General features: G+C 39.8%; 1 protein-coding gene and 1 long non-coding RNA gene across 7 annotated transcripts in view; one reads left to right on the top strand and one right to left on the bottom strand.

Annotated features, from left to right (window-relative positions):
* Positions 1–10566, top strand: part of LOC133387769 (uncharacterized) — a 30890-nt gene extending 20324 nt beyond the window's left edge. The window contains exons 2-5 of one of the 3 annotated variants that reach the window (XR_009763561.1): positions 1976–2085; positions 2977–3072; positions 8147–8230; positions 9998–10566. This is a non-coding gene — a long non-coding RNA (uncharacterized LOC133387769). The remainder of the gene's footprint in view (positions 1–1975; positions 2086–2976; positions 3073–8146; positions 8231–9997) is intronic. The other 2 variants (XR_009763562.1, XR_009763563.1) reach the window with 2 other exon arrangements.
* Positions 1–25066, bottom strand: part of NFIA (nuclear factor I A) — a 446003-nt gene that overhangs the window by 57864 nt on the left and 363073 nt on the right. For all 4 annotated transcript variants that reach the window (XM_061633238.1, XM_061633241.1, XM_061633237.1 and 1 more), the window contains 2 exons: positions 9992–10170; positions 5837–6002 (listed from right to left, as the gene is read on the bottom strand). In XM_061633238.1, coding sequence (XP_061489222.1) covers positions 5837–6002; positions 9992–10170 — 345 coding nt within the window. The remainder of the gene's footprint in view (positions 1–5836; positions 6003–9991; positions 10171–25066) is intronic.

The raw sequence follows: 25066 nt of genomic DNA, 5'->3' as shown, positions 1-25066 counted from the left end.
TATAGGGTTTTAAAGGTTAACACCAACACCTTGAATCGGGCCCGGAAAACAACCGGCAGCCAGTGTAGATCAAATAATACTGGCGTAATGTGGTCTCGGCGGCGGCTGTTGGTAAGTAAGCGCGCCACTGCATTCTGTACAAGTTGTAATTTCCGGGTCGTTTTCAAGGGAAACCCCATGTAGAGCGCATTACAGTAGTCCAATCGAGAGGTGACCAGGGCATGCACCACGAGTGGGAGCTGTTGAACAGGGAGGTAGGGTTGCAGCCTACGTATAAGGTGTAATTGATACCAAGCTGCCTGGCTCACAGCCGAAATCTGAGCCTCCATGGACAGCCTGGAATCAAGAACAACCCCGAGGCTGTGGACCTGGTCCTGTAGGGGCAACTTCACTCCATCAAACACCAGGTCAACATCTCCTAACCCTCCCTCGTCTCCCACAAGTAGTACCTCGGTCTTATCAGGGTTCAGCTTCAGCCTGTTCCTGCCCATCCATCCACTCACGGATTCCAGGCACTTGGACATGGTCTCCACAGCCCTCTCCGGTGAAGATTTAAATGAGAGATAGAGCTGAGTGTCATCCGCATATTGGTGACACTGCAGCCCAAATCTCCTGATGATCTCTCCCAGCGGCTTTACATAGATGTTAAATAGCATGGGTGAGAGGATAGAGCCCTGTGGCACACCGCAATTGAGAGGCCAAGGGTCTGAAACCTCATCACCCAATGCTACCTGTTGGCGCCTATCAGAGAGAAAGGAGTGGAACCACTGTAAGACTGTGCCTCCCAATCCCATACTCTCCAGGCGATCTAACAGGATACCGTGGTCTACGGTATCAAAAGCCGCTGAGAGATCCAGGAGGACAAGGAAGGTGAATTCTCCCCTATCCAATGCCCTCCTCATATCATCGACCAGAGCGACCAAGGCTGTTTCAGTTCCATGTCCAGTCCTGAAACCCGATTGGTATGGATCTAGATAAAGTGGCCCGGGAAGGCAGAGCCCCCGCAAGGAAATCCCCAGGGATAGGGACAAAGACAATGTTAAACACGAGACAGAGGGAAGGAAAGAACGTGGGATACACACATAAACAGACCTCCACACCCTGTCAGACAATACACAGAAAAAGCACAAAAACTTAGCTAGAAGCTATGCTATCTGAATTTCAAACTTGTTCGTACGAAGGCAAGAATGAACTGGGGAGTGGGAGGGGCCTGACGCCCCTAGTCTTGACTTCAAAAACATTCTTGCCTTCGCACGATAGGTGGAGCCATAACCCGCAGTGAGGGCCGGACTCATATGGAAAATACATTTAAAATTGTACTTGAAGTTCAAAGTCACAAACTTTCTTTCCTTTCAGGATCATGCTTCAAATAGCCAACTAGCCCACGGTGATTAGAAAAATAGGAATAAAAACATGAAACAAAAGGAAATTTCTTTATAGGTTTTAAAATTTCTGTATCCTACTGCAGAATCTCCCCACTGCCACAATGTCTCCTATGCCACTCAGGTAATAAAAGAAGTACTTGAAGTCAGTAATTCAACAATACTATCTGAAGTATTTTTATTTTTGAAGGTTATGCATTTTTTTAACTCCTGAGATTATCATTAGTTAGAGCTCTAGTGCCACTGTGATGCAATAGAAATACCTCACTTTTCTGTTTATATTAGAACTACCCAACCTTCCTTTTGCTGTGCATCAGAGAGTAGCCATAGCTCTGTGGAAGAGCATCTGTGTTATACATAAAATGTTTTAAGTGCAATTGATGGTATTTTTAGTCAAATGATCCCGGGTAGTAGGAAAGAACTTTGCCTGAGGCTTTCTAGAACTGTTACCTATCAGAGTTGACAATATCAAACAAGAAGTCCTCACTCAGTATACAGAAAGATGTAAGCCACAAGCATCTTCTTTAGTATTAATTACTTTTAATTTTCCATGGCATGAAGGGTAGTCCTAAAATTCCTTATTTTCCCAAAAGAATTATTCCTCAAACAACTGGAGAGTCAACAGGGATAGCTGCTGGCAAAGCAGAACTCTAAGCAGCAGTAATCTAATACAGCGTGCAGCTTCTTTTTCACAAGGAGGAAGGTATGTACAAATGTATGATATGAATACCTACACTATTATGATATGACTGAGGATAATATTTAATTCCCTTCAAACATTTTTACTAAGATGCAAGCAACAGAACTTGACAGAACACATCTGAAAGATGGTAACTTTGCACTGGATCAACATCTTCTGTCATAAAGCATGCTGCAAATGTTAAAAGTGGGCTCGTGCCAGCAAAGTCCTTTAAGAACCAAGGCCTACATAAAGGAAATGAAAGATCAGCACCATTTTACAAACAGGGGGGGGAAGCCATATTATTCCAAGAGACAAACAGCATGTCTGTGATAGATACTCTGGTCTCAGAGTCTGCCACCAAAGACAGATCTATCTGCTTCCCTGCTTTTAATTTTCCTCTTCCACATGGTAAATCTACTGTGACTCACAATTCACTTTGTCAAACTTTAATTTATTACTGGATTGTGATTTTGGGAAGTTCCCATCTGCAGGTTGCAGGAGTTTCTAAGGAAATAAATATTGAGCTGCTTGTACTCTTGCTTCTGACTCCACAGCCGTTCAAGTATGGAACTTGGTTTGGACTACAGAAATTCGCATCCTGGAAATTTCAGATGTTATTTGTTTCTTTTCAGTGTGAGTTTCTAACCCATACAGGGAGTGAAGACAGGATTGGAAATTTGCCTGGTGAAATTCAAGAAGCAAAAAAAAAAAGAGGAACTAATGAGGACTACAGACAGTGGGATCTCAGGGCCCTGGTAGCTTCTTGCCTCACTGGCTAGCAGAAGCTGAAATAAATTATGAACAATATAAAAATAGGCTTAATATATGCAAGTCACAGAATATAACTTTTCTTCATGCATAGTTTGGATTTTCTGAATACAGAATTTTTATTTTCTTATGTTTTATGCATAGGTCTGGAGAAGTGGCACCATTATTGTACGTGTGTGCAAAACTCATAAAGCACTAAGCATAATTCTGTTGGTTTTGAAAGTGCCTGCTTCACATTGGGTAAGCACAATCATATTTAAAGTAGTCTGCCTGGTGTTGCACAGCCTTCCTCTCTCTCTGTGGAATTGGCCCCTCTTCAGCCTCCTACAAAGTGGCCCTGCTTCAGGCAGCTGCCCCACAGGAGGTGGCTGCAGAGGAAGGCTCTAAAGGGGAGCCTCACCACCAGCCTCTGGTTGAAATGGATGAGGAAGAGTGCTGCCTTTGAGGGTGGAAGGAAGAGAGCTACCCACTTTTGCTGCTAGACTGTCCTTCATGTTCTTGAATGGACAGATGGGCTTGTGTTCAAGGTGCAGAGCTGGCCAGGCAGGAATTCCCCCAAATAGTTTTTTTTAAAAAAAAGTTTTTATATTTGTATATTTGTTTTTAATTGTTGTAAACTGCCCAGAGAGCTTTGGCTATGGGGCGGTATACAAATGTAAATAATAATAATAATAATAATAATAATAATAATAATAATAATAATAATAATAATAATAATAATAATAATAATAATAATAATATGTACCCATGATTCACACATTGGCCCCATATGATAAAATCTTTCAGCTAGATAAACAACCCTAGAAAAACATGACTTCTTGGCTGTCAAAGCAGGTGTTATCTTAATTTACATAGTGCTTTAAAAACCTTCCTATCATTAGTATATGCTTTACAGTTTACATGCTCTTTGAGAGGAAAATAAAGTCTACATGTAGAAGATCTTTATTTACACATTTGGCTATAAACACATTTGGCAGCCAGTGTTGTACAGCGTGCAGAACACCAGGCTTCAATGAAGAGATTGTGGTTTATCATATCTTTGCTTAGCTAACAACTCATTTGTTGGCCCCAAACAACTCATTGTGTCTTAGGGTGACTAAAGCTCTTTAGTGCTACAGTAATGTTGTTTTTGCTCAATGGGCTGGAAGAATAATTCTATCTATGGGTCCACACAGCCCCTAATAAAATTTCACTGCAATCTCATAATTCTGCAACTACACAGCAAGGCCGAAGTGGGCAGGCACTGATGAGCTGTAAAAGGAGACTTTAAGCTTGTTTACGCTGAAGAAACCCTGGGCTCCTTTGGGAGGAAGGGAGGGATATGAATTAATTAAATAAATAAAATAAGCAAGTCCTGGCCTTTTTTGTAAGGGCCATTGTGGATTGCAGCCTTCAATCAGTAAAGCCAGTCATTTTAATTATTGTTTTGTATTGCTTTTAAATGTTTTTATGTTGTTGTATACCACCGATGCTTTGTGATAGGGCAGTATATAATACTTGTATAAATAAATAAGTATAAATATAAATATTATAAAGGTGTCTGATTTGTAGTTTAAAAAAGCTCCTGCTTTTCTGCAACATATCCTTGCAATCAAATAGTGATCACCTGTGATGAATCAAAAAGTACTTCTAGGTGACCCATTGCTCTTGCTGTTATGATGTTGTTCTATTCCAGTAGAAAGCAAAACAGTGCCAGCTATTCCTCCTCTTTCCTCTTCCTTTCCTTACAGAATACGGCTGCTTTCACACATGAGTCTAATTGCATTAATTTAACGGATTAAAAAGGTAGTGCTTCTGTCCCTATTTCTAAAATCCCTTTCACACAGCAGTACCTTTTGCATTAAGGAACAGCAGCTTTTTCAGCCAATATAGTGGCATTTTGTACAACTGTCTTTCACACGGCTTATTTTCATCCATCACCCATTATACACGTGTGCTCTGATCTCCACTGTGTAGGAGGTCTACGTTCTCATCCCATCACCATGCAAGCCCTCTCCCTTTAGGATCTGACTTTTAAAATTATTTAGTTGTATCGACACACGTGTGTGTGTGGGAAATGCTGCTGCTACCTGCGCCGATGCTGGAATACTGGTACAATCTTCATCAGGCAAAAAAACCCAGGCAACTAAAGGGCAGAAATGCACTGCATGCTGGGATATCTGTCACATGAGCGGCTGCAGCTAGCAAAAAACTCCCATGATTTTCCAGGTTCCCAGCCTTGCTAACAGATTAATTCTGGTATAGTTTTATTATGGAAATGTGCACTAAACTTGCACTACATTCCACTAGAATTCCAGAGCTAGCTTGTATGTCACGTGAAAGACCAAATATAATGCACAAATTACCAGGTAAGAAATCATCAGAATAATGGAATAAAGTGCAGTGTGAAAGCAGTCTAACTCAGCCTAGGGGCAGCACATAGTACATTACCTATTACTGTTGCTGGGAAAACACAGGAGCCCACTATCATTGCCTAGACCTCTACTGCAAGGTAACTATAAATTATTATTTACATAAAGAATATTGTCAAAAATATTTTTATATAAATAGAACCAAAATTTTGAAAAATTAAAACAAAATGCTTAATATAGAGATTAATCTGGCACAACGTCTCAAACTTCTTCATTATATCATGATTCTTTGTGACAATGAATAGAATAAAGAACTAATAAAATTAGAAAGAACAAACAAATTTAATATATTATTTTAAAACACACTTCAAAGCCATACTGTATCTTAAGGAGGCATAAGATTTCCCCCAGGGGGAACCCCTCCCCCAATCTTAGGAATCTATCTTGCTTCTTTCCAGAAGGAATTGGGGGGGGTACCTTTACTGTGTGTTCTTAGTGATTTTTGCAGCTATGAAGGACCAAGTAGATGGGTTTAATGGAAGGAATGTTGTTACTGCATTTTTGTTTCACTTTCCAGAACAATGAATAAACAGATGACAAAGCTGCAAACACACCAATCAGCCCTTTTGTTTCCTCTTTGCAGCAGCACTTACTTGGTGAAGTGGGAGAGGTGGGGCCTCCTTCTGTCGACGTGGTTGGAGGCTTTGTGTCTGGCACTGGCAGAGGCACAGGCCTAGCCATTGGTGGCGGAGGTGGTGGTGGCAACATTGGGGTAGGAAGGAATGGATTGTGCACCTTGCCTTGACTGCTACCATTGGGCTGCCAAAAACAAACAAAATTAACTGTTAGCTGCCTCTTGTACCAAGAGAGCAGTTGCTCAGTCCTAATGAAAAGCACAGATTAACAACCATGTAGCTGAAATTATTATAATTATTATTCCCATCTTTCACCAGCAGGTCCCAGGATGGGTTACAACAATTTAAAATTCAGTATTAAAAACAATTAAAAACAAATTACAATAACAGAAATAGAGTGAGTCTTGAAAACATACATCTCAAGTGTCAAAGACCAGAGGAAAGAGGTGTGTCTTCAGCATTCACCAAAAACTGTACGGAGAGGGTGCCAGGCGCACCTCTGTGGGCAGTAAATTCCACAACCTAGGGCAGCCACCATTCCCTAAACTTCTGAGGGTGGCAGAACTGCCAAGAAGGCCCCCTCTGCCGATTTTAACACCCAAGAGTGTTTGTAGGAAAGGAGGTGGTCTCTCAGATATTTGGGGCCTAAGCCATTTACGGGAGCACCTTAACTTGGACCTGGAAATGAACTGGCAACTGTTTCCTTTTATGAAGAGACTGAGTAAAATGAGATCAGTCATCTGAAACAACGTTAAGAAATATAGCTCTACACCTGCTGGGGTGAGATCCAATTGATGCTCTTTGTACTGCTGCTCCAACAGAGCAGTCTAGTGGAAGAGGAGGAATGTGATTTTTTTTTGTCAATCCCCCTTCTCCTCTGCAGCCCTTAGTGCCCCCAATCTAATCTAGATGATCGGAAGACCCTCAAAATAGTTTTTGGGAGGGAGCTACAGAGGGGAGAGGGAATTAGCCAAAGATGTTCTTCCTTCATCTTCCATTAGTGGTCACCTTCACTGTGGTCACAAGCCCTTGCACTCATAGGAGGACACCAGTTGGATACAAACTGTATTTATTTTATATATGAAAGAGAGGGAGACAGGAGAACACCATTGTGCAATTGTTTTAATATAATTTCCTATAAGGTCTCTTTTCTCAGTAAACCTCAGTTTTTTGCTCCCATAGATTGGCTTTGATTTTCTACTTCTTTAAAATGTAAGGTTATTAATGGAGTATGCTTTATGGATGTTATGAGCCACTTTGAGGACTTATGTTGAAAAGCAGTATTAAAATCTACTAAATAAGTATGTCAATGTAAAACAAACAAACTTTGAACTTGGAATAAATTATCTTTGAGTTTGCATCTTCCCAATAACTTGTGATTTTGAAATATCTGTCTGTGTAATTGATTTTACATATCATTTCCTATTATATTGTATGCCTTGCACGAGAGCACTGTGTGAGAACATGGAAACTCATAGTGCAATCCTAAATATGTCCACTAAGTTCCACTAAATGGGGTTTACTTTCTTCTAAACATGCAGCTCAAACCCAAAGATGTTGTTCTGTTTTTGCCATATCTTGTGTAATCTCTTGCCCAAGCAGAAACATGAGAACTCCTATAGAAAAACCTATTTATTAAAACACTGCATGCAGAACAGCTTTAGTAGGTATTTTTCTTCTGCTCATGGCTATTCAGTCCAACTCTGTAGTTTGGATCTGAAGCAATCTGGGTTTTAAAATAATCTGGTGCATGTAACAAATTGGGTGCTAAAAGCAACTATGTACACTGTCAGTATTATGCATATTAGAAACGTACAGAAAAAAAACAACTGACGCAATCATTATTCTTCACTTAATACTGTTTGCAAGACATCCAAGCGTTATTTTAGATAAGGTTGCACACAGAGTTAATCATTTCTGCATACAAATGGAATGTTATTCCAATAATCTAAAGATAATTATTAAGTTTGAAAAAAAACAACAACCTGAGATTGCTCAATCAAAATCTGGAAACACTATTTATATTTTCAGAGAGATAAGGAGAAAAAGATAACAGCTCTCAGGGATAACAAACCATTAGAATCTGTACTTTTATCTTCCTGAGTTCAAGTACTGGTCAGTTTAATCTAAAGTGCTGTAAGAAAGTATTTTTAAATAAAGTGAAACTGGCTGATCTGAAACAGCTGTTTCTTACTCTCCTGTCTAAAGAAATAATTCATACAAATAAGGTATGTTGTTAACCTTGAAAGTGCTGGAGTCAAAAAGTGTGAGGCTGAATAAATTATCTTTGGGGCCATGATAATTTATTTATTTTTTGTCTTCCTAAAGGATGAATTAGAAGTTCAGTTCACACACCATGCTGTTATACTGGATGTTGGGTTGGGATGCCAGTCAACTCGCCCATCAATTATGGTAATTGATAAATTTGTTTATTACTATAATGCACTCTATGTGTGGCTGCTCTTAGGCTTGGTCCAGAAGCTGGTACAGAATACAGCAGTTAGGATCCCAACTGGAGCAACCTATCTCCTGTGCTGAGGGATCTACACTGGCTGCCAATGCGCCAACAGGTCAGGTTAAGGTTTTCGCATTGGTCTACAATGCCCGTAACAACTTGGAGCTAGGGTACCTGAGGGACCACCTTATCCCCTATATACTGGTGTGGTCACTGCAATCATCAGGGTAGATTCTACTTGCCGTGCCATATGATCTTGAGATTCGCTCTGTGATTACACAGGTCAGGGCTTTTAGTATAGCTGTTCCAGGGGATATTGAACAGGCACTCAACCTTTTGGGATTTTGGTGCCTATTGAATATAAATATAAAGCAATTAAGAACTTTTACTAAATAAACAAGCTATAGCTTAGCTTTATGTAAACAACTCTCAGGGTTCATGTAATTTCCCCTCCCTTCCCCTCTCCTCATGTGACTTGGAAGCTTTTGCTTCCATTTTCAATTAGTGGCAGTTTAGTTATAACCAAACCCTAAATTGTGGTTAATCTCTTAATTATGGTTTATTGAAATGATGGCTTCATAAACAATGGTTTGAGAAAAGCATAGTTAAGACTAACCTCAATTTGGCTGGATTAGGACATAATGCTAACTTGCTGTTGGTAAAAAGAAGAAGCAAAAGCTCGTGATGTATCATTTGCAATCCCATTATAAAATGCTGGTGGCAGTTGTCAGCATGATATCCTGGGTTGACTCACATTATATATCTTACTTGGAAAACTACTGTTTCACTAACCGCTTACATAGCAATGTAGCTCCTAATACATCTGGCTGAAAGTCAGAAAGTAAGTTATATTTTAGCATGTAAAAATAAATTAGTCTAAAATCACATTAACTGAACTTCAGTCACAATCAGTTGGACTTGCAAATGTGTATCTTTGGCTGGATCACTCCTCATAGTTTGTAGCACTGAATAAGGGCAGAGCAATCCAACTCAGGTGAAACCAGTGTAAGTGGTGCCAGCGCAAGAAAAGCCAGCGTAAAGTTCTGCTGCATCCAATTGCCATTCAGGAGCCTCTGGATTGGCTGAATGCTGGCTTAGCTAGGAGCTGTGAGCAGGGACCAGAAAGTAAAAGCCTACTCTCCCAAATACCAGGGAGTAAGCCCTCTCCATTGTCAACTATTGTATTTATTTTCTTAGACTGGCCTTTTTCCCGGCCTAACTTTTACCTGAATTGGGACTTGCAAGAGCACTCTGAACACAAATTGGATGTGGCCTAAGTCCCCTCACCTTGGTGCCTCTGCTGACAATCTCCTGGACTGCCCCTTTTTGGGGACTTATGCCAGCTTATGCCAACTTCACCTATGCCATGGCTAGTTAGGTCAGGGACTTAACGTTGGCATAGCCTGGTTGAGCCGGGACCCAGCTGGCTCAGATGAAGATCTGCCACATTCAACTCCCCTCACCCCAGAGTAAATGTGAGTTGGATTGCACCCTAAGGCCAGAGCTTGGAAAAGTTACTTTTTTGAACTACAACTCCCATCCGCCCCAGCCAGCATGGCCACTGGATTGGGCTGATGGGAGTTGTAGTTCAAAAAAGTAACTTTTCCAAGCTCTGCCTAAGGCCCTGTTTTTATATGTATAAAAACACCTTTTAAGATAATTCCATGGTTATTTGGCACAGAAACAAAACATCTGAAGAAATAAAATGGCTTCCTTACATTTAGGAACCCCACCTGTCCAGCCTGCTGACCAGCGTCGGGACAGACAAGTTGGACAAACTCTTTCAGAGTCTCCTGAGGATGATAGCGGATTGCTGGGTGTGAGAAGTATGGCCCAGGCTGTTGAATAATGGGTGATGTTGGAAAATGAAGAGTCGATGGTGTTGCATGTGGACTTGCTATAAGAAAAAAACACAAGATGTTATAAGGAATAGATTTTTGGACTTCAATAAACACAGTTCATATCTATCTATCTATCTATCTATCTATCTATCTATCTATCTATCTATCTATCTATCTATCTATCTATCTATCTATCTATCTATCCTCCAATTATTTTAATATATCCCTTAATTAAAAAAAATCCTCCCAAAATTTATACACTCTAGAGTACATGGCGAAGGTTCTATGTACTGATCTTTCAATTTTATAGCATTTCAAGTATAAATGCAGATTTAAATGCAGCCAATTTTAAAATGTCTTTTCTGCATTTTTAGTGGTCATCATTTATAAAGGAGCCAGAAGACCTTGGTAAAAGTGACAACTATTAATTACCTTAAGAGCCTTTCTAATGAATCCAGCAATAAAAAATGTATTTGGGAAATTACAGTTGATTTACTTGACATTCTGTATAATTTTGGTTTGCACATAGGGACCAGTTTTATTTTGGGCTATAAATGGGCAATAACACAATGATGATGCTCTTGCAGCCCTTGTGTATGTCACTTTTTCAGCTCAATGGAGTAATATAATTTTTAAATAATTTGCTTTCATGTAAACCAACTTTTACATTTTGTCTTTTCTCAGTGAAAATTTAAATTTAAATGTGCATCTAGAGCAGTTTTAGGAATGCTGCTTCAAGGAGTCTAAGATAATAATTCACATGCCAAGGAGACACAAGTGAAACTGAAACAGGAAAAGCAATGTGAGTTTTTTTTTTCAGATATCCAAAAGCAAAAGGACAGCAAAGTACTTTAATGTGTATTAGTGATATCACCTATTCATTTGGAACAAATAGTTAAATATATTTAAAACCCTATTTGAAATGCAAAGTAATAGCTATATTTGCTCCTCAAGGATTGGCTAATAATCATCATAAGTATTTACATTACAGTTTTCTTAAGTGATCAATGTCCTGTGCATACATCATCTAAGTATCAGCCTATATGTTACCCTCATCATGTGGAAGAAGCTAGAAATGACCTCTGCATGATAGTTTTCATAAGCTACCAGCTTATTTTGTAGCATATTTTGTTGTTTTTCCTTCTGGTGTTTCACATATGGAACAACTATTCCTGCTGATAGATGGTACTAATGCAGAAATGCTCGACAAAATACTACTCATCATGGTGGCAGCAAGAAGAAGTCATCATGAGGAAGCAAATGCTAGTTTCTTCCACATGATGAAAATCATGTATAGACTGGCTCTCAATAATCCCTACAACAATGCTACAAGTTGGGTAGTTATTTTATCAGTATTAGGGAGGGGAAGAGAGGCTGAGGCTAAGAGAAAGTGGCTTGATTACTGCCTGTCAGTGAGTGATATAAAATCCCTGTATTCATGCCATATTCCTTCACGCTGAACAGTAACTGACTCACCCTGTCCACCCCTCAAAAATCAGGGCAAGTTTATTCACTCTTCCATAATCAATGGCAGGAGACATGGGTGGCAAACACTTATAGTTATTGATAGGTGACACTGATAGTTATTAAACTATAGAATAAAATGTGGCAAAGACTCATAAATATTTTCTTCTATGGTACCATGGAGTAATATAGCACTATGGTACAGGTAACAGTTTTAATTTGTATTTCCTTATCTGAACAGTAGATGTACACTCTGTTGCCTTCCTCATTTCTTGGAGGCTATTCAAAGTTTTTCAAGCAACTCACAAGACAACAAAAGTGGAACAGTTGTAGCATAAAGTACCAGTGAAATACCAGTGAAATACCAGAGAAGATTTTGGACTCTGAGTTACCTGTTACTACATCGAGACGGAGTGTGATCAGAAAACCAATTCAATATAGACAGTAGTTTCTATATTTCTTTTAAAAAAGGGGGGGGAGATGTAATGTGAGTAGAAACTCAAGTGATTTAGAAATAGTAGTATGGGGGAATCTGTTGTCGGTGAGACCAGCAAGTAAAGAAAGCTAAGACATATCTGTCTCAGTTTCAGTTTTATATATATATAGTTCTGCAGCAACACATTGTTAAGTAATCCAGTATTTGTGGTTCATTTATAATCTTGCAATTATTACACGGTGTAGAAGACTAACTAAAAATAAAGGAGTGAAAAATGGACCACTGGAAGCCTCCAGGAAAGTTGGTGTTTGAAGGAAATGCTGCAGAGAACTGGATGGAAAGGAAGGAAAGATGGAAGGAAGGGTCTGAATTGTACTGCATTGCAAGTGGAGCACATAAGAAAGACAAGAGACTCCAGTCAGCATTATTTCTGCATGTGGTAGGTGAAGAAGCAAGAGAGGTATTCAATACTTTCCAGTTTGATGTGGCTGCAGATAAGTATAGAACTCCAATTTTGATGAATAAATGTGAAGCATATTGTGTGCCCAGAAAATGTTACTTATGAAAGGCACAGGTTCTTCACTAGAATACAGAGTGAAGGAGAAAGGATAGACCAATATGTGACTGAGTTGAAGCTTTTGGCTCAGACCTGTGAATTTGGGGAGCTGTGTGATTCTCTTATTAAGGATCGCATAGTGTGTGGCATTCAGACAGACAGATTGAGAGCCAAGTTACTGAGAGAGAGTGATTTAACCCTTGAGTGTGCAGTGAATATATGCAGGGCAGAAGAAGTGGCTGCAAAACAGATGAAAGATTTTGGGGCAACAGAAAAACAAATGGATGCCTTACAGGGCAAAAGTACCATTGAAAAGCTGAAAGTAAGCCAGCCTCAGAGCAAATGGAGCCCTGGCACTACTACCAGCCCCAGAGAAAAGGAAATGCCATAGAGGCCTGCAGAAGGACCAAAGGCCTGCTACAAGTGTGGTATCAGTCGACATGACATAAATGTTTGTTCTGCATATGGGAAGGGATGCAGAAGATGTGACAAACTTATCATTTTGCTAAAATGTGTAAAACTAGAGATAGAAAATTTCAAGGCAGAAACATGTTTTCAGTAGAAGATACAGCTAAAAATGCTCATGATTTCTTCATTGGCACATTGAATTCTACAGCTCTGGAAGATGAATGGTGTGTGGGTCTTCTCATAAATGGTCACAAGTATGTAACCTTTAAGATTGACACAGGAGCAGAGGCTAATGCAATGTCTTTAAAAACATACAAAGTGTTGCAAGCTGAACCACTTCAGCATTCAAATACCAGATTAATAACCTACTCTGGAGAAATGCTACATGTGTCTGGTAAATGTAACCTGGATTGCAAATATAAAGATCAAAGAGCTGAGTTGGAATTTCAGATAGTAGACTTTGATGCACAAGCTGTACTTGGTCTCTGGGCTGTGACTAATTTAAATTTGGTGCAAAGAGTTAATTTAATGAAAAGAGATCCAGTAGATCAATGGGATGTTGCAGCAGAATACAAACATGCATTTGAAGGCTTTGGTCTCTTACCATAGAAATACTCCATCAAAATCAACCCACGGGTTCCACCTTTAATCCATGCACCTCGGAAGATTGCAGTGGCACTAAAGAATAAAGTCCAAAAGGAACTGACTCATATGGAACAACTGGAAGTCATAGTTAAGGTAGAAGAACCTACAGAGTGGGTGAATTCAATTGTGGTGGTAGACAAGCTTGGCCGAGACCAGATGAAAATATGTTTAGATCCAAGAGATACAAACAGAGCAATTTTAAGAGAACGTTTTCAATTGCCTACTATAGAATAAATTACCAGTAACCTAGAAGAAGCACAATTGCTTACTGTCCTTGATGCCAGTAGTAGATTCTGGCAAATTCAGCTAGATGACAAAAGTTCCAGGCTATGTACATTTAATACACCTTTTGACAGGTACCGATTTACAAGAATGCCATTTGGTATCTCTTCAGCTCCTGAGGTCTATCAGAGGATGATCCAACAGACATTTGAGGCTATTGATGGGGTCACATGCTACACAGATGATATCCTGGTATGGGGGAAGACCAAACAGGAACATAATGAGAGACTGAAGAGAGTTCTGGACAGATGGTGAGAGAGGAATCTGAAACTGAATGAAGTGAAATGCAAATTTGCCATGACTGAAATAAAATATCTAGGACACATCTTAACCAAAGAAGGACTAAAACCTGATTCATCTAAAATAGAGGCCATCATTGAAATGCCCAGTCCAAGTAACAAAGCTGATCTTCAAAGATTTATAGGAATAGTGACTTATCTAGCAAGGTTTATCCCAAATTTGGCAACAGTGACAACTCCGTTAAGACAGTTGTTGGCCTAAGATGTTGAATTTTGAGGGATGCCAGTTCATGAAACAGCATTCACACATTTGAAACAGCTACTAATAAAAGCTCCTGTTTTGAAATATTATAATTTGAAATAGCCTGTAACTCTGTCAGTGGATGCTAGTTCTACAGGTTTAGGTGCTGTACTGTTGCAAAGAGGTCACCTGTTGCATATGCTTTTAAAGGAATGACTGAGGCCCAATAGAACTATGTTGACATAGAAAAGGAAATGTTGGCAATAGTCATTGGATGCACAATATTTCATCAATTTCTCTATGGAAAAAAAGTGACTGTGGAAACAGATCACAAACCATAGGAGGCAATTTTCAGAAAACCTTTGTATAATGCACCTCCAAGAATCCAAAGATGGCAGCTAACACTGCAAAAATATCAATTACAAGTGCACTACAGACCAGGCAAAGAATTAATAATTACTGACACCCTGTCCAAAGCGTAACTTGATCAAGGAGAAGGAGTAAGTTCTGAAGAATCTTACTATATAATCTACAAACCACCTAGAACAAACAGAAAAAAGAACAGGCTAAATTTTGCAAAATATCAGAATATGTCAGAAATGATCCAGCAGCAACAGCTGGAATTCCTAACAGCTATATTTGCGCTGTTGACAAAAAGCTCCAATTGCTTGTCCACAGCATCCTGTTAAACAGGACATGAAGTGAACAGCTGCATATGTACTTTCAGGAGGTGACATTTACAAGGAAAGCTATTACCAGTTCAAACATCTATGAACCCCCCCTGCTCTAGGCGTCATTATTGACTAGAGATGCTGAAGCATTGGAAAACATATAGGAGACTATAGTTCTAGGCTTACTTGTAGCAATGATCTAACCTGTGACTAAGGACAATGTTGTTAAGAGGATCATAGGCTAACCTTTCAGCATAACAGACCTTAAAAAATTTCACTTCAGTCTTCTGTTTCCCCGTTGGTAAATATTTGAACCATAATATTGACTTATACTGAGGCATTTGTAGTTTAACCATCAAATACTGCAAAAGATTTACATTCAACAACATTGTATCATATAAAATAAGGATGTTAAACTCAATAGGTTGAAGGGCCAAACTGCCACCCAGCAGATATCCAGGGAGTCACACCCATAATTTTAACCATATTTCACCAGTTTTGATGAGGGAGGGGGAAACAGTAATAGAAACTGATTTCTAGAAATACCCTTCACTAGTCATCCCCAATGTGCCACCTCTCTACACGTTGCCTTCACCAGAACTATCTCTGCCCCCTACCAAATCAGCTGACCCTTTCCCCTTTCAAGCTTGAGCACCACTTTATAGCTCTGTATCCCCTCCATTAAAGCCCCTTCCCCGCATATCTCTGCTTGTCCGCCAAAACCTTCTACCATATCAAAACAGGTGAGGTTTCCCCAAACTTTCAGCCTGAATGCTCCTTTCAGCTGTCTCCTTTTCTACTATCCAAATGTGGTATCTATGCATTGATACCCTTCCCCCTTGGCTGCAAAACTGCAAATTTTACATTCCCTTTGTCCTACATAATTTCCTATTGCTTAAGGTGATTTAGTCGCTGTGTGGAGTGTGGTGGTGGTGGGGTTTTCAAATGACAGATAAGGTCTGTATTTAATCCTAAAGGTTTTTCTTATACATTATTTTCATAATCCTTGTAACTACTCTGTATGGTAGGCACTATGGATGGCTGATAAATTTGATTCAGTTTGCATTTTCAAGCAGAATTTATCAAATTTGCTCTTTCCAAAACAATATGAGAACTGAAACAGAGTCATCCTTTGAAATTCACACTTATTTAAAATGTGCAATACAGTTCGCTAACTACACAATGTTTACGTTAGGGAAAAGTGTGCATAAAAATGAATATAAGAGTGAAAATAACATGCAACAGTGCATTACATGACAAGAAATTGCTTGCAAAAATATGAAGATTAGTCAAAACTGTTTACAAAAATGTGCTTATCAGGAGAAATTCACACTACAATGCTGGAGAATTTATATGAGAGTTTTTTCCCTATAAAATTTGCAAATTGCTGCAGAAATGTGGAGAACTGAATTTAAGATTGGAAAAATGAGTAACTGAGAGACCCAAAATTGACAGATCTTTCCATCCCTAAGGGTAGTCAGTCTTGTTACCATCCCAGTACTGGAGGCTAACGTTTGTGAGTCAAACTTGATGCGACAGATCCAGTGTGTTTAAACCTAGATCTGCCCTAATCACATATCAAGAAAGGGATAGAGGGGTCTGATGTTATCAAGAAAGAAGGATGCACATTCCTCCAGCTCCTGCACACCTCCATACAGCCCCCTCTTGCCAAGCATTTTCTTCCTCCCAGCTGACCACTTCTAAAATCTAAATCTCTCTGAGGACAATGGTGCTTAGGGGAGATAAGGCACCGGGTGAGGGATTTAGCATCTACATGTATATTAAAACCCAGCAGATTTGATGCCCATCATGTTTAATTTATCCCTAAGGTTACCTGGTAATTTCAGTGAAGAAATGAAATTAGAACCTAGGAATTCCCAGTTCATGTTAGCCGCTATAGTACAATAGCTCTGAAGTCATGAAAGCTAAATTTCAGATTCCCCTATAAACTATGTCTTCCTACATAATCTCTAACCTGAAACTACGGGAGCAGCCAGGGGGCGGATTGAAACCATGGGGAGCAGCAATCATCATGTTCTTGTGACAGAAGAACCTTCCCTGAAATACCTTGCTCTCTTGGTTTTACAGATCCAAGATAAAAATGATACAGTGAAATGTTTCTGGGTTTATAAAAAAAACCCCATTAAACACAAATTCCTCTTTCTAGAAATAGCAACAGTTTAGTCACAATGAATCAAGAGAATGTTTCATCAGCTCTATATTTTAAAGACCTAATTAGACTCATTACAATTGAGAAAGTATTTATTAAAAGGCATTTACATGGAAACGTTGTAGCTCATTCCCTTAGATGCTTCCCTTTCAAAGTGTTTGAGATGCTTTGGCTTGCTGTGGTCTGCAACCTCTCTCACAACATTAAAGCAAAACAAGTGCCAGTTCAGATTATGCAAGATGTATCCCACCCTTTCTACCCTAAAAGTACTTGTTTTCAAAAATGTATTAGAGCAACGGTTCCCAACCTGGAGGCTGTGACTGCACAAGGGAGGCGTGAAGTAATCCAGAAGGAACTGTGAACAGTAAAGAAATGAATTATTTATTATTTTTTTAAAAAGTCTTCACTCCCTGGATGCTATCTGCTCCCCAATGCCACTGCAGATGACACTTCCTCCTTGCTCCAAACGAGAGGGGAGGACTCTGCTGAAGCCCAGAATGTCTTTCAGGTGCACTGAGGGCGGGCATCTGCCTATGCCACATATGGCAGATGCCAAAGGAAGCTGAGGGTAGAGCTACCAGGAAGAAGCGGGGATTACTATCCTGACTCTTGTGTCCTTACACTGCCACTGCTGACGATGCCCTTACTCAGAATGAGAGGAGAGGGCCTTTTGTGAAGCAAAAAGAAGCGAGGCTGCTTTCCCCCTTCCTTCCTGGCAACAAGCCTGCCTGCCTTTCTTGACTCCTGCTTCGCTTCCACCTCCTTTTAAAAATTATTCTTATTTGCAAGGCCACCTAGATCTCACCATTGGAGATGGAGCCAAGGAGCAGTGAGGAAACTCAGGACTTGCTCGCCCCCCATCTCTGAGCTAGATGTGTGTGCCAGTGTCCCTGCTTTCTTCCATCTACATTCTGCCCCCAACCTCTCTCTCCAAGATGCTGCAATAGTTTAGGGTTTCCCCCCCCACGTGCCCAAATGCATGCACAACTGCAGATACTTGCAGGAGGGGCAGGTGTGTTTGTGTGTGTGCATGCCTGATCTGTCTTCTGCTCCACTCTCATTCCGCAAATGCATGCTAACCAAGTCATCAGTTCTCATGATCATCCCAAGGCCTAAAAACATTAACCCCCTCCTCATTCTATCCACCCTTTTGTCTCCACAATCTAGTATCCCCACCACTACCACATTGCTGCTTCTTGATGATGACGATTATGATTTTTAAAAAGCTCAGCAGGTTGGCTGAGGTCCACATACTGCAGCTGAAATGTATTTATTTATTTATTTATTTAATTATTATTGCATTTATATCCCACCTTTCCTCCAAGTTGCTGAAGGTGGTGCACATGGTTCCCCCACTTTCCATTTTATCCTTACACCAACACTGTGAGATAGGTCAGGCTGAGAGAATGTGTCTGGCCCAAGGTCACTCAGTGGGCTTCATGGCTGGGTGGGGATTTGAACCTGGATCTTAGACCAACACTACAACCCACTGGTGTTGGGAGACAGGACTGTACATCTTCAGACTGTTGGGGAGGGGGGGAGTGGTCCATTTTGATTGGACCTTTGCATTAAGAAAAGAAAGCAATACCTCCCTATTTGCGGGGAACTTTTTATGGAAAGGGATATTTGGAAATGTGATTTTGCCATGCACTGTTTTTTCAATTAACAGAGACTAAAATTACAATTAGCATGGGGGGGGGTCACATAAATTTTTGAGCTTACAAAGGGGGTCCCATACTCATAAAGGTTGGGAACCACTGTGTTAGAGTACTAATTGGCTAAGCCACCATGCTGGCTGATGTGAAATTGCAAACACTCTGCAACAGCTGTGTTGATCAGAAATAAGAAGAGTGACTTTTTAATAAGGAAAGCTGGCAAAAGGCCAGGATTTTTGAAGGGAACTTGAACTTCTATATATATAATGCAATTCAAGAGGTACAGGACAGAAGTATGAACAAACAGCTTGAAAAATGTAAAGGTTTTGGGCACAATCCAGCTCCATTAATCAATGGCTGTCTTGTCACTGACTGCAATGGGATATGGATCACAACTTGTTTAAACAAACTCTTCCTACATTCTACCAACCTAAAATTAAAAGAATAACTAACTAACAACAATAAAGCACCTACAAAAATTTAGGGTTTAAAGACTGTTCTAGCTTAATCTTATTCAAATATGTTTCAATAAAATGTTCATATCTATATGCAGCCTTACACTTTCTGTTCATTGATTGTAACTTCCCATACATGTAATTCAGATGAGCAACTAAGGGGAAATAAAAGACATAGGATGCACTACACTTTTCTGATTTATATAGAAACCAACTCAAATTGAGTCTGCATGTGGAAACACACACACACACATATATCTTTCCTCCCAGGAGCTCAAGGTGGCAAACACATCTCTTCTCCATTTTATTCTCACATAAACCCTGAGAGATAAATTAGAGACAGTGACTGCCTGTTTGAGCAGGGATCTAGTCTCTCAGGTCCTAGTCTGACATTCTAACCACTATACCGCACTGCGTTATAGACAAAACACATCCTAATAAGTATTCTTATGAAGCAGAGTGGATGTTGTTTATGTGGTAAAGTTTATTATAAGAATGCTATATAATTTCAAACAAGATGATGTATGTACTGACTTGTGCTCCTGCCAGGAGCCAGAGGGATACATTGGCCTGATTTGCACATCATGGGAGGCCAAACTATGGCTTACCAGGACTGCACAAATATGTGGGTTCCTGGGGAGGAGCCTGCAGCCACTTTGCTCCTCCCCAGTCTTTTTTACTCCCATGCCCCAGTGTGCTAAGAGAGGAGAGAGCTTGATTATGACCCTAGGCTCAGACAACATGCTAAGCCATAGCTCAGCAGAGTGTGGGAATAAAAAAGACCTGGGAGGAGCAAAGCAGCTTACCTTGATTTGCAAACCAACTGACTGTATCAAAGGCAGACTAGCAGGCAGCAAGGTGTCAGTTAAATTGTCATTGTAGCTGAGTATCAATAAGGAGATGACTATGTTTGGGGAGGTTTCTGGCTTTTTATTCAGAATCAAATGCATCAAAGAGTGGCCAGTTTTAATTGGTCAGTTAGTGGACATTCTACCTCATCTTATTGTCTCATAGATCACAAAAGGATGGAACTTCACCCATGTAGTGATTGGGTAGAGGGACCCTGTTGGTGTAAATAAAAGGCCAGCTTTAGTGCTGGTCAGAAGAGAGTAGCTCAAGTTGGATGGAGTGGGACTTACAAAGAGACTCAGGAGAGGCTTGGGGAAGCTTGAAGGGACGGAGCAGCAGCAGAGGCAGACATGGAAGCAGCATGGAAGCTGAAGATCTAACCAAGGAGCTGATATCACTGGAACAAACACCTGAAGAAGGGCTAGTAAAAGGAAAGACAGGTTCTGTGACACCTTCACCAAAGAATTACCAAGTGATAGCTGGTTGTTCTGAACCAAAGATGAGTTATTGCTGGACCTGGTTGAAGACGTAATCCTAAGAAAAACCTTAATGACTTCAAAGAGAAGGAAAAGAGGACCAAGTTGAAGACTGCATGTAAAGTCTTCTGAGTGTAGTAAGTTGTGTGTTAACTGGGGAAGGTGAGTGATAGAGTGGCTTGATTAAGGGATAAAGATGTAACCTCAGATAGCCATCCTACCACTTATGCGTGCTATTTGAAGCAACAATAACAAAGTTAAACTACAAGCCTTATAAGTAACACTTTAAACAAACATTACTGTCTATTAAGAATGAGCTTCAATAAATTTATAATGCCTTGTTTTAACTTTAAACCTAGTATTGTGGTCTGTTTTGTCCAGCACTAGCTACTGAAAGCTTAACTGGTTTTGAGTTGTATGATGGCAGTAGAGACAATATGAGTGGGGGAAATAGTCAAAAGGTAATTTTTTTTAAAGTGAAGGTTAGCAATAGTAAACACATACTGATCTCCACAGTGTTTTGATGACAGGTGGGAAAAACATATCTAGGACATCAAGGTAATAGGTGGCTAGGCCTGGGCTGCCACACATGGCCTATGTGTTACTAAGCTCTACTCTAATGACATGATGTGAAGGCTTATGATGCTTTGCTGAAGAAAAGCAAGTCTGGATCTGGTACAATGCGTTGATGGGAGACTCTAAAATCCATGATTGGGCAAAATCTTTACTCGGAGCAACTAAACTGTCACAAAATATTGGGGAAGCTTTTGAGTTCTTCAAAACTCTTCATCAGGCTCAATGTTAAACAAAGTGGAGCTGGGAGGGAAGAAAAAAGCTGGTGTGGTGTTAAAGTAAAAAAGTCTGCACTTAAGGTAGAGTGCAGGAAGATATTGCAGACTTCATTAGATGAAGACAATATGCAGCCATCAGATTACACCTGGGGATGGTGGGATAAAGGATACAATGGATAGCTGAACCCCTGTATATTGCCTTGAATGCCATGATTTATTTATTTATTTATTGCACTTGTATACCGCCCCATAGCCGAAGCACTCTGGGCGGTTTACAGCAATCAAAAGCATTAAAACAAATATATAATTTAAAACACATATTTTAAAAACAATTTAAAACACAATTTTAAAATTTAAAACAATATAAAAACAATTTAAAACACATGCTAAAATGCCTGGGAGAAGAGGAAAGTCTTGACCTGGTGCCGACAAGATAACAGTGTTGGCGCTAGGTGCACCTCGTGGAAAAAGACAGAAAATAAATGTAATACATGGAGAGCTGGTGCAGAATAGTATCAGACTAGGAACGGAAGACCCAGGTTGAAATCTCCACTCAGCAGGAAACTCAGTGGCCAGCCTTTGACTAGTCACCTTCTCTCAGCCAAATCTACTTCACAGATGATAAATTAGGTTGGGGAAGAATCATGTATGCCAACCACAGCTTGTGGAGGAAGGGTGAGTTAAACATGTAACAAAAATAACTTTTATGCATTGCCAAATAAAACATCCTGATATTTAGGAGAGGTCAAGAGACTCCTGACACCCTCTTCAATCAAAAACCATGACAGATTAAGGCCTTCTGCTTCTGAAAGTATTTAATTTGCTTTATGTGGAATGTACCTCCTTCCTACTCATAGCAGGGGTGGGACTCTCCATATGTTACTGGATTCTAACTCCCATTAGTCCCAGCCATCTTGGCTAATGGTCAGGGATAATGGGAGTCATAGTCTTACAACACCTGGAGGGCCAGAGGTTGCCTATCCTTGATTCAGAATTAAATACAGACTTATTCATGTTTTGATTAGCCCCTCTGAAATAAATAGGACTTAAGGTCTTGGATTGATTTCAAGAGGTCTATACTAAGCATGACTAAGTCTAATTCCAACCAAACATCTTAAGTACAGCAGACTTATATTAGACTGCATTGTATATATGATTAGTGCTTTCAACAGAAAGTTGACAAAAATAAGGTTACTTTATACTTGAATGCGGATTATGTATCTAAAATACAAATATAAATCCTGTTTTCCTTTTAAAATAATGTACCTTTTGTTTGTGCAATGATATAATTCTGCTTTGATACCAAAAAGGGCATCTTAATGGAAACAACAAGTCCAGAGTGATAGATTGCTGTTAAGTTATTAGGACTCATTGTTCCCATTTCGAATATCAGTGTTTCTTCTTGCTTCTATTCTGTAGTTGGTAAGCTGATACTACATAAACATTGTTAAAGCTATAGTTGCATGATACAGTAATTGACTTAACTTTAATGTGATTTATGGTTCTGTCAATATGAGAAGTTGGAAATCCTGAGCTCTGATGTTTAAACATGGGTTCTGGATTTAAATATAATAATGTACTTTGGTGTGTGAATATCTGAGCAGGATAGGAAATTTAGCATAAAATACTATAGTTCAATACACTGTTCAAAGCATGTAGTTTAACTCCATGGACACATCAAATAAAAGCAATGAAGCTGAATCAGTAAAAGAGTAGGCTAAATATTGTGGTCCAAGAGTATTCAGTGTTTATGTTATTATTTTAGATATGCATGGAATCCTATTAGCATGTTGAAAAAATGCCTCTCCTGCTCTTCCTGACCCCCCCCCCTTTTTATAGGCTGAATCAAGCCTCTTTTGTCATGGTAACTTTAAATCTAGGTCCACTTTGTTAATCACGCCCATTCTTCTCTCTGGCACTTTTCCCTCAGGGCATTTTTGCCTCTTTAAGAGATTAAGCGACCCAAGTCATCTTGTTGCTCTAACATGTCCTCAGTGGAACAACATATTAACACAATTCCTCACTAAAAAGGCCATCTCTAGAAGTTTGCTACAGGGATGACAAATTAACCCAGCATGGTGTCCCACACATCTATCTTTGTGCAAATTATTAGTGTAATAGAGCTTTTAGTTATATGTTTATCTAGCAGTTATTGAATGGTTGCATATAATGAAGCTGAGCAATCAGGATCCTTTATGAGGCAATCTCAGTGGGTGGCCTTATAGTTAATTTAGGATAGTAGTCCTGTAAGCTGTTCGCTCACATGCAAATCAGTTAAATAAGCTACTCATCTAAATATGTCCTATGTCACAGGGCAACTCTTTAAAATCCAATAAAGGTAAGAGTTTTAATTACACGGTTTCTGACTTTTGTTTAGGTCTAGCTTTAACTATTTGGAAGCTTCCTGCTTGCAGAGTAGAATGCAAGTGCAAGAATATTGTCAGTCTGAACAGGAAACAATTATGTAATGAAATCCTACTAGAATATCTTCTCCAGCAGCTTCAGAATGTCTAATTCAGTAGTCTTCAAATGTTTCATAACTGAGACACAGCTAAGAGCATTCTATACCCTAGGAACTCCAGGTTTGAGGCAGCCATTTCGTAAAGTTCATAGAATCATAGAATAGTAGAGTTGGAAGGGGCCTATAAGACCATCAAGTTCAACCCCCTGCGCAATGCAGGAATCCAAATCAAAGCATTCCTAACAGATGGCTGTCCAGCTGCCTCTTGAATGCCTCCAGTGTCAGACAGCCCACTACCTCTCTAGGTAATTGATTCCATTGTCGTATGGCTCTAACAATTAGGAAGTTTTTCCTGATGTCCAGTCAAAATCTGGCTTCCTGCAACTTGAGCCCATTATTCTGTGTCCTGCACTCTGGGACGACCGAGAAGAAATCTCGGCCCTCCTCTATGTGACAACTTGATCTTCTCCTACTTGGATCCCCTCCTACGTTAGTGGGACTCCTGCCCCTCTCCCCCGAGCAGGCAGCAGCTACTTCCCACAAGGCCTGGCAGTGATGCTTCTTCAGGTGCTCTGGGGTATTGTGGGAAATTAAAATGAGCTGAAGCTACACTGCACAAGGGGTGGAGATTGGTAGGGCTAGCATCAGCACTGATGGGCCCTGCTGGGGCACTGGAGCTAAGAAGCTAGCTGAATGTGGGGGTGTTGATACTGAGCCCAATAACAATTTTAAATTATTTTTTCTATATATCAGGTTTTCCCGTCAGTGTTTCTCCTTCTCTGCCAACTTTTCACCCTCTTCTGATCTTAAAAAATGGGGGGGGGGGATAATGGTGATGGCCCATTTTAGGTTGGGCCTCTTTCCAGTTGTGGCTCAGAATTCCACCAGTTGAAGACAATAGACACCCTAATTAGAGGAACCAGATATGGTAGCAATTAATTGTTTACTCTCTACATCTTGAAGTTACTGTTGATTCTGCAAGGAACAGATACAGTTTCAATCGGACATATGCTGATGACATATGAGGACATGGATGCTAATTTAGCAAAAGAGATATCTGGAAATATAGATGGGAAAAAATCACTAAATATACTGCATTGTTAACACTGAAAGATAACTCTTATTAAATTTTGGGCAATGTGGTATTGAACAC

This window comes from Rhineura floridana, chromosome 6, assembly GCF_030035675.1.
Source record: "Rhineura floridana isolate rRhiFlo1 chromosome 6, rRhiFlo1.hap2, whole genome shotgun sequence".
NCBI lineage: Eukaryota > Metazoa > Chordata > Lepidosauria > Squamata > Rhineuridae > Rhineura > Rhineura floridana.
Note: the sequence above shows the minus strand (reverse complement) of the source record. Positions and strands in the feature narration are given on the sequence as shown.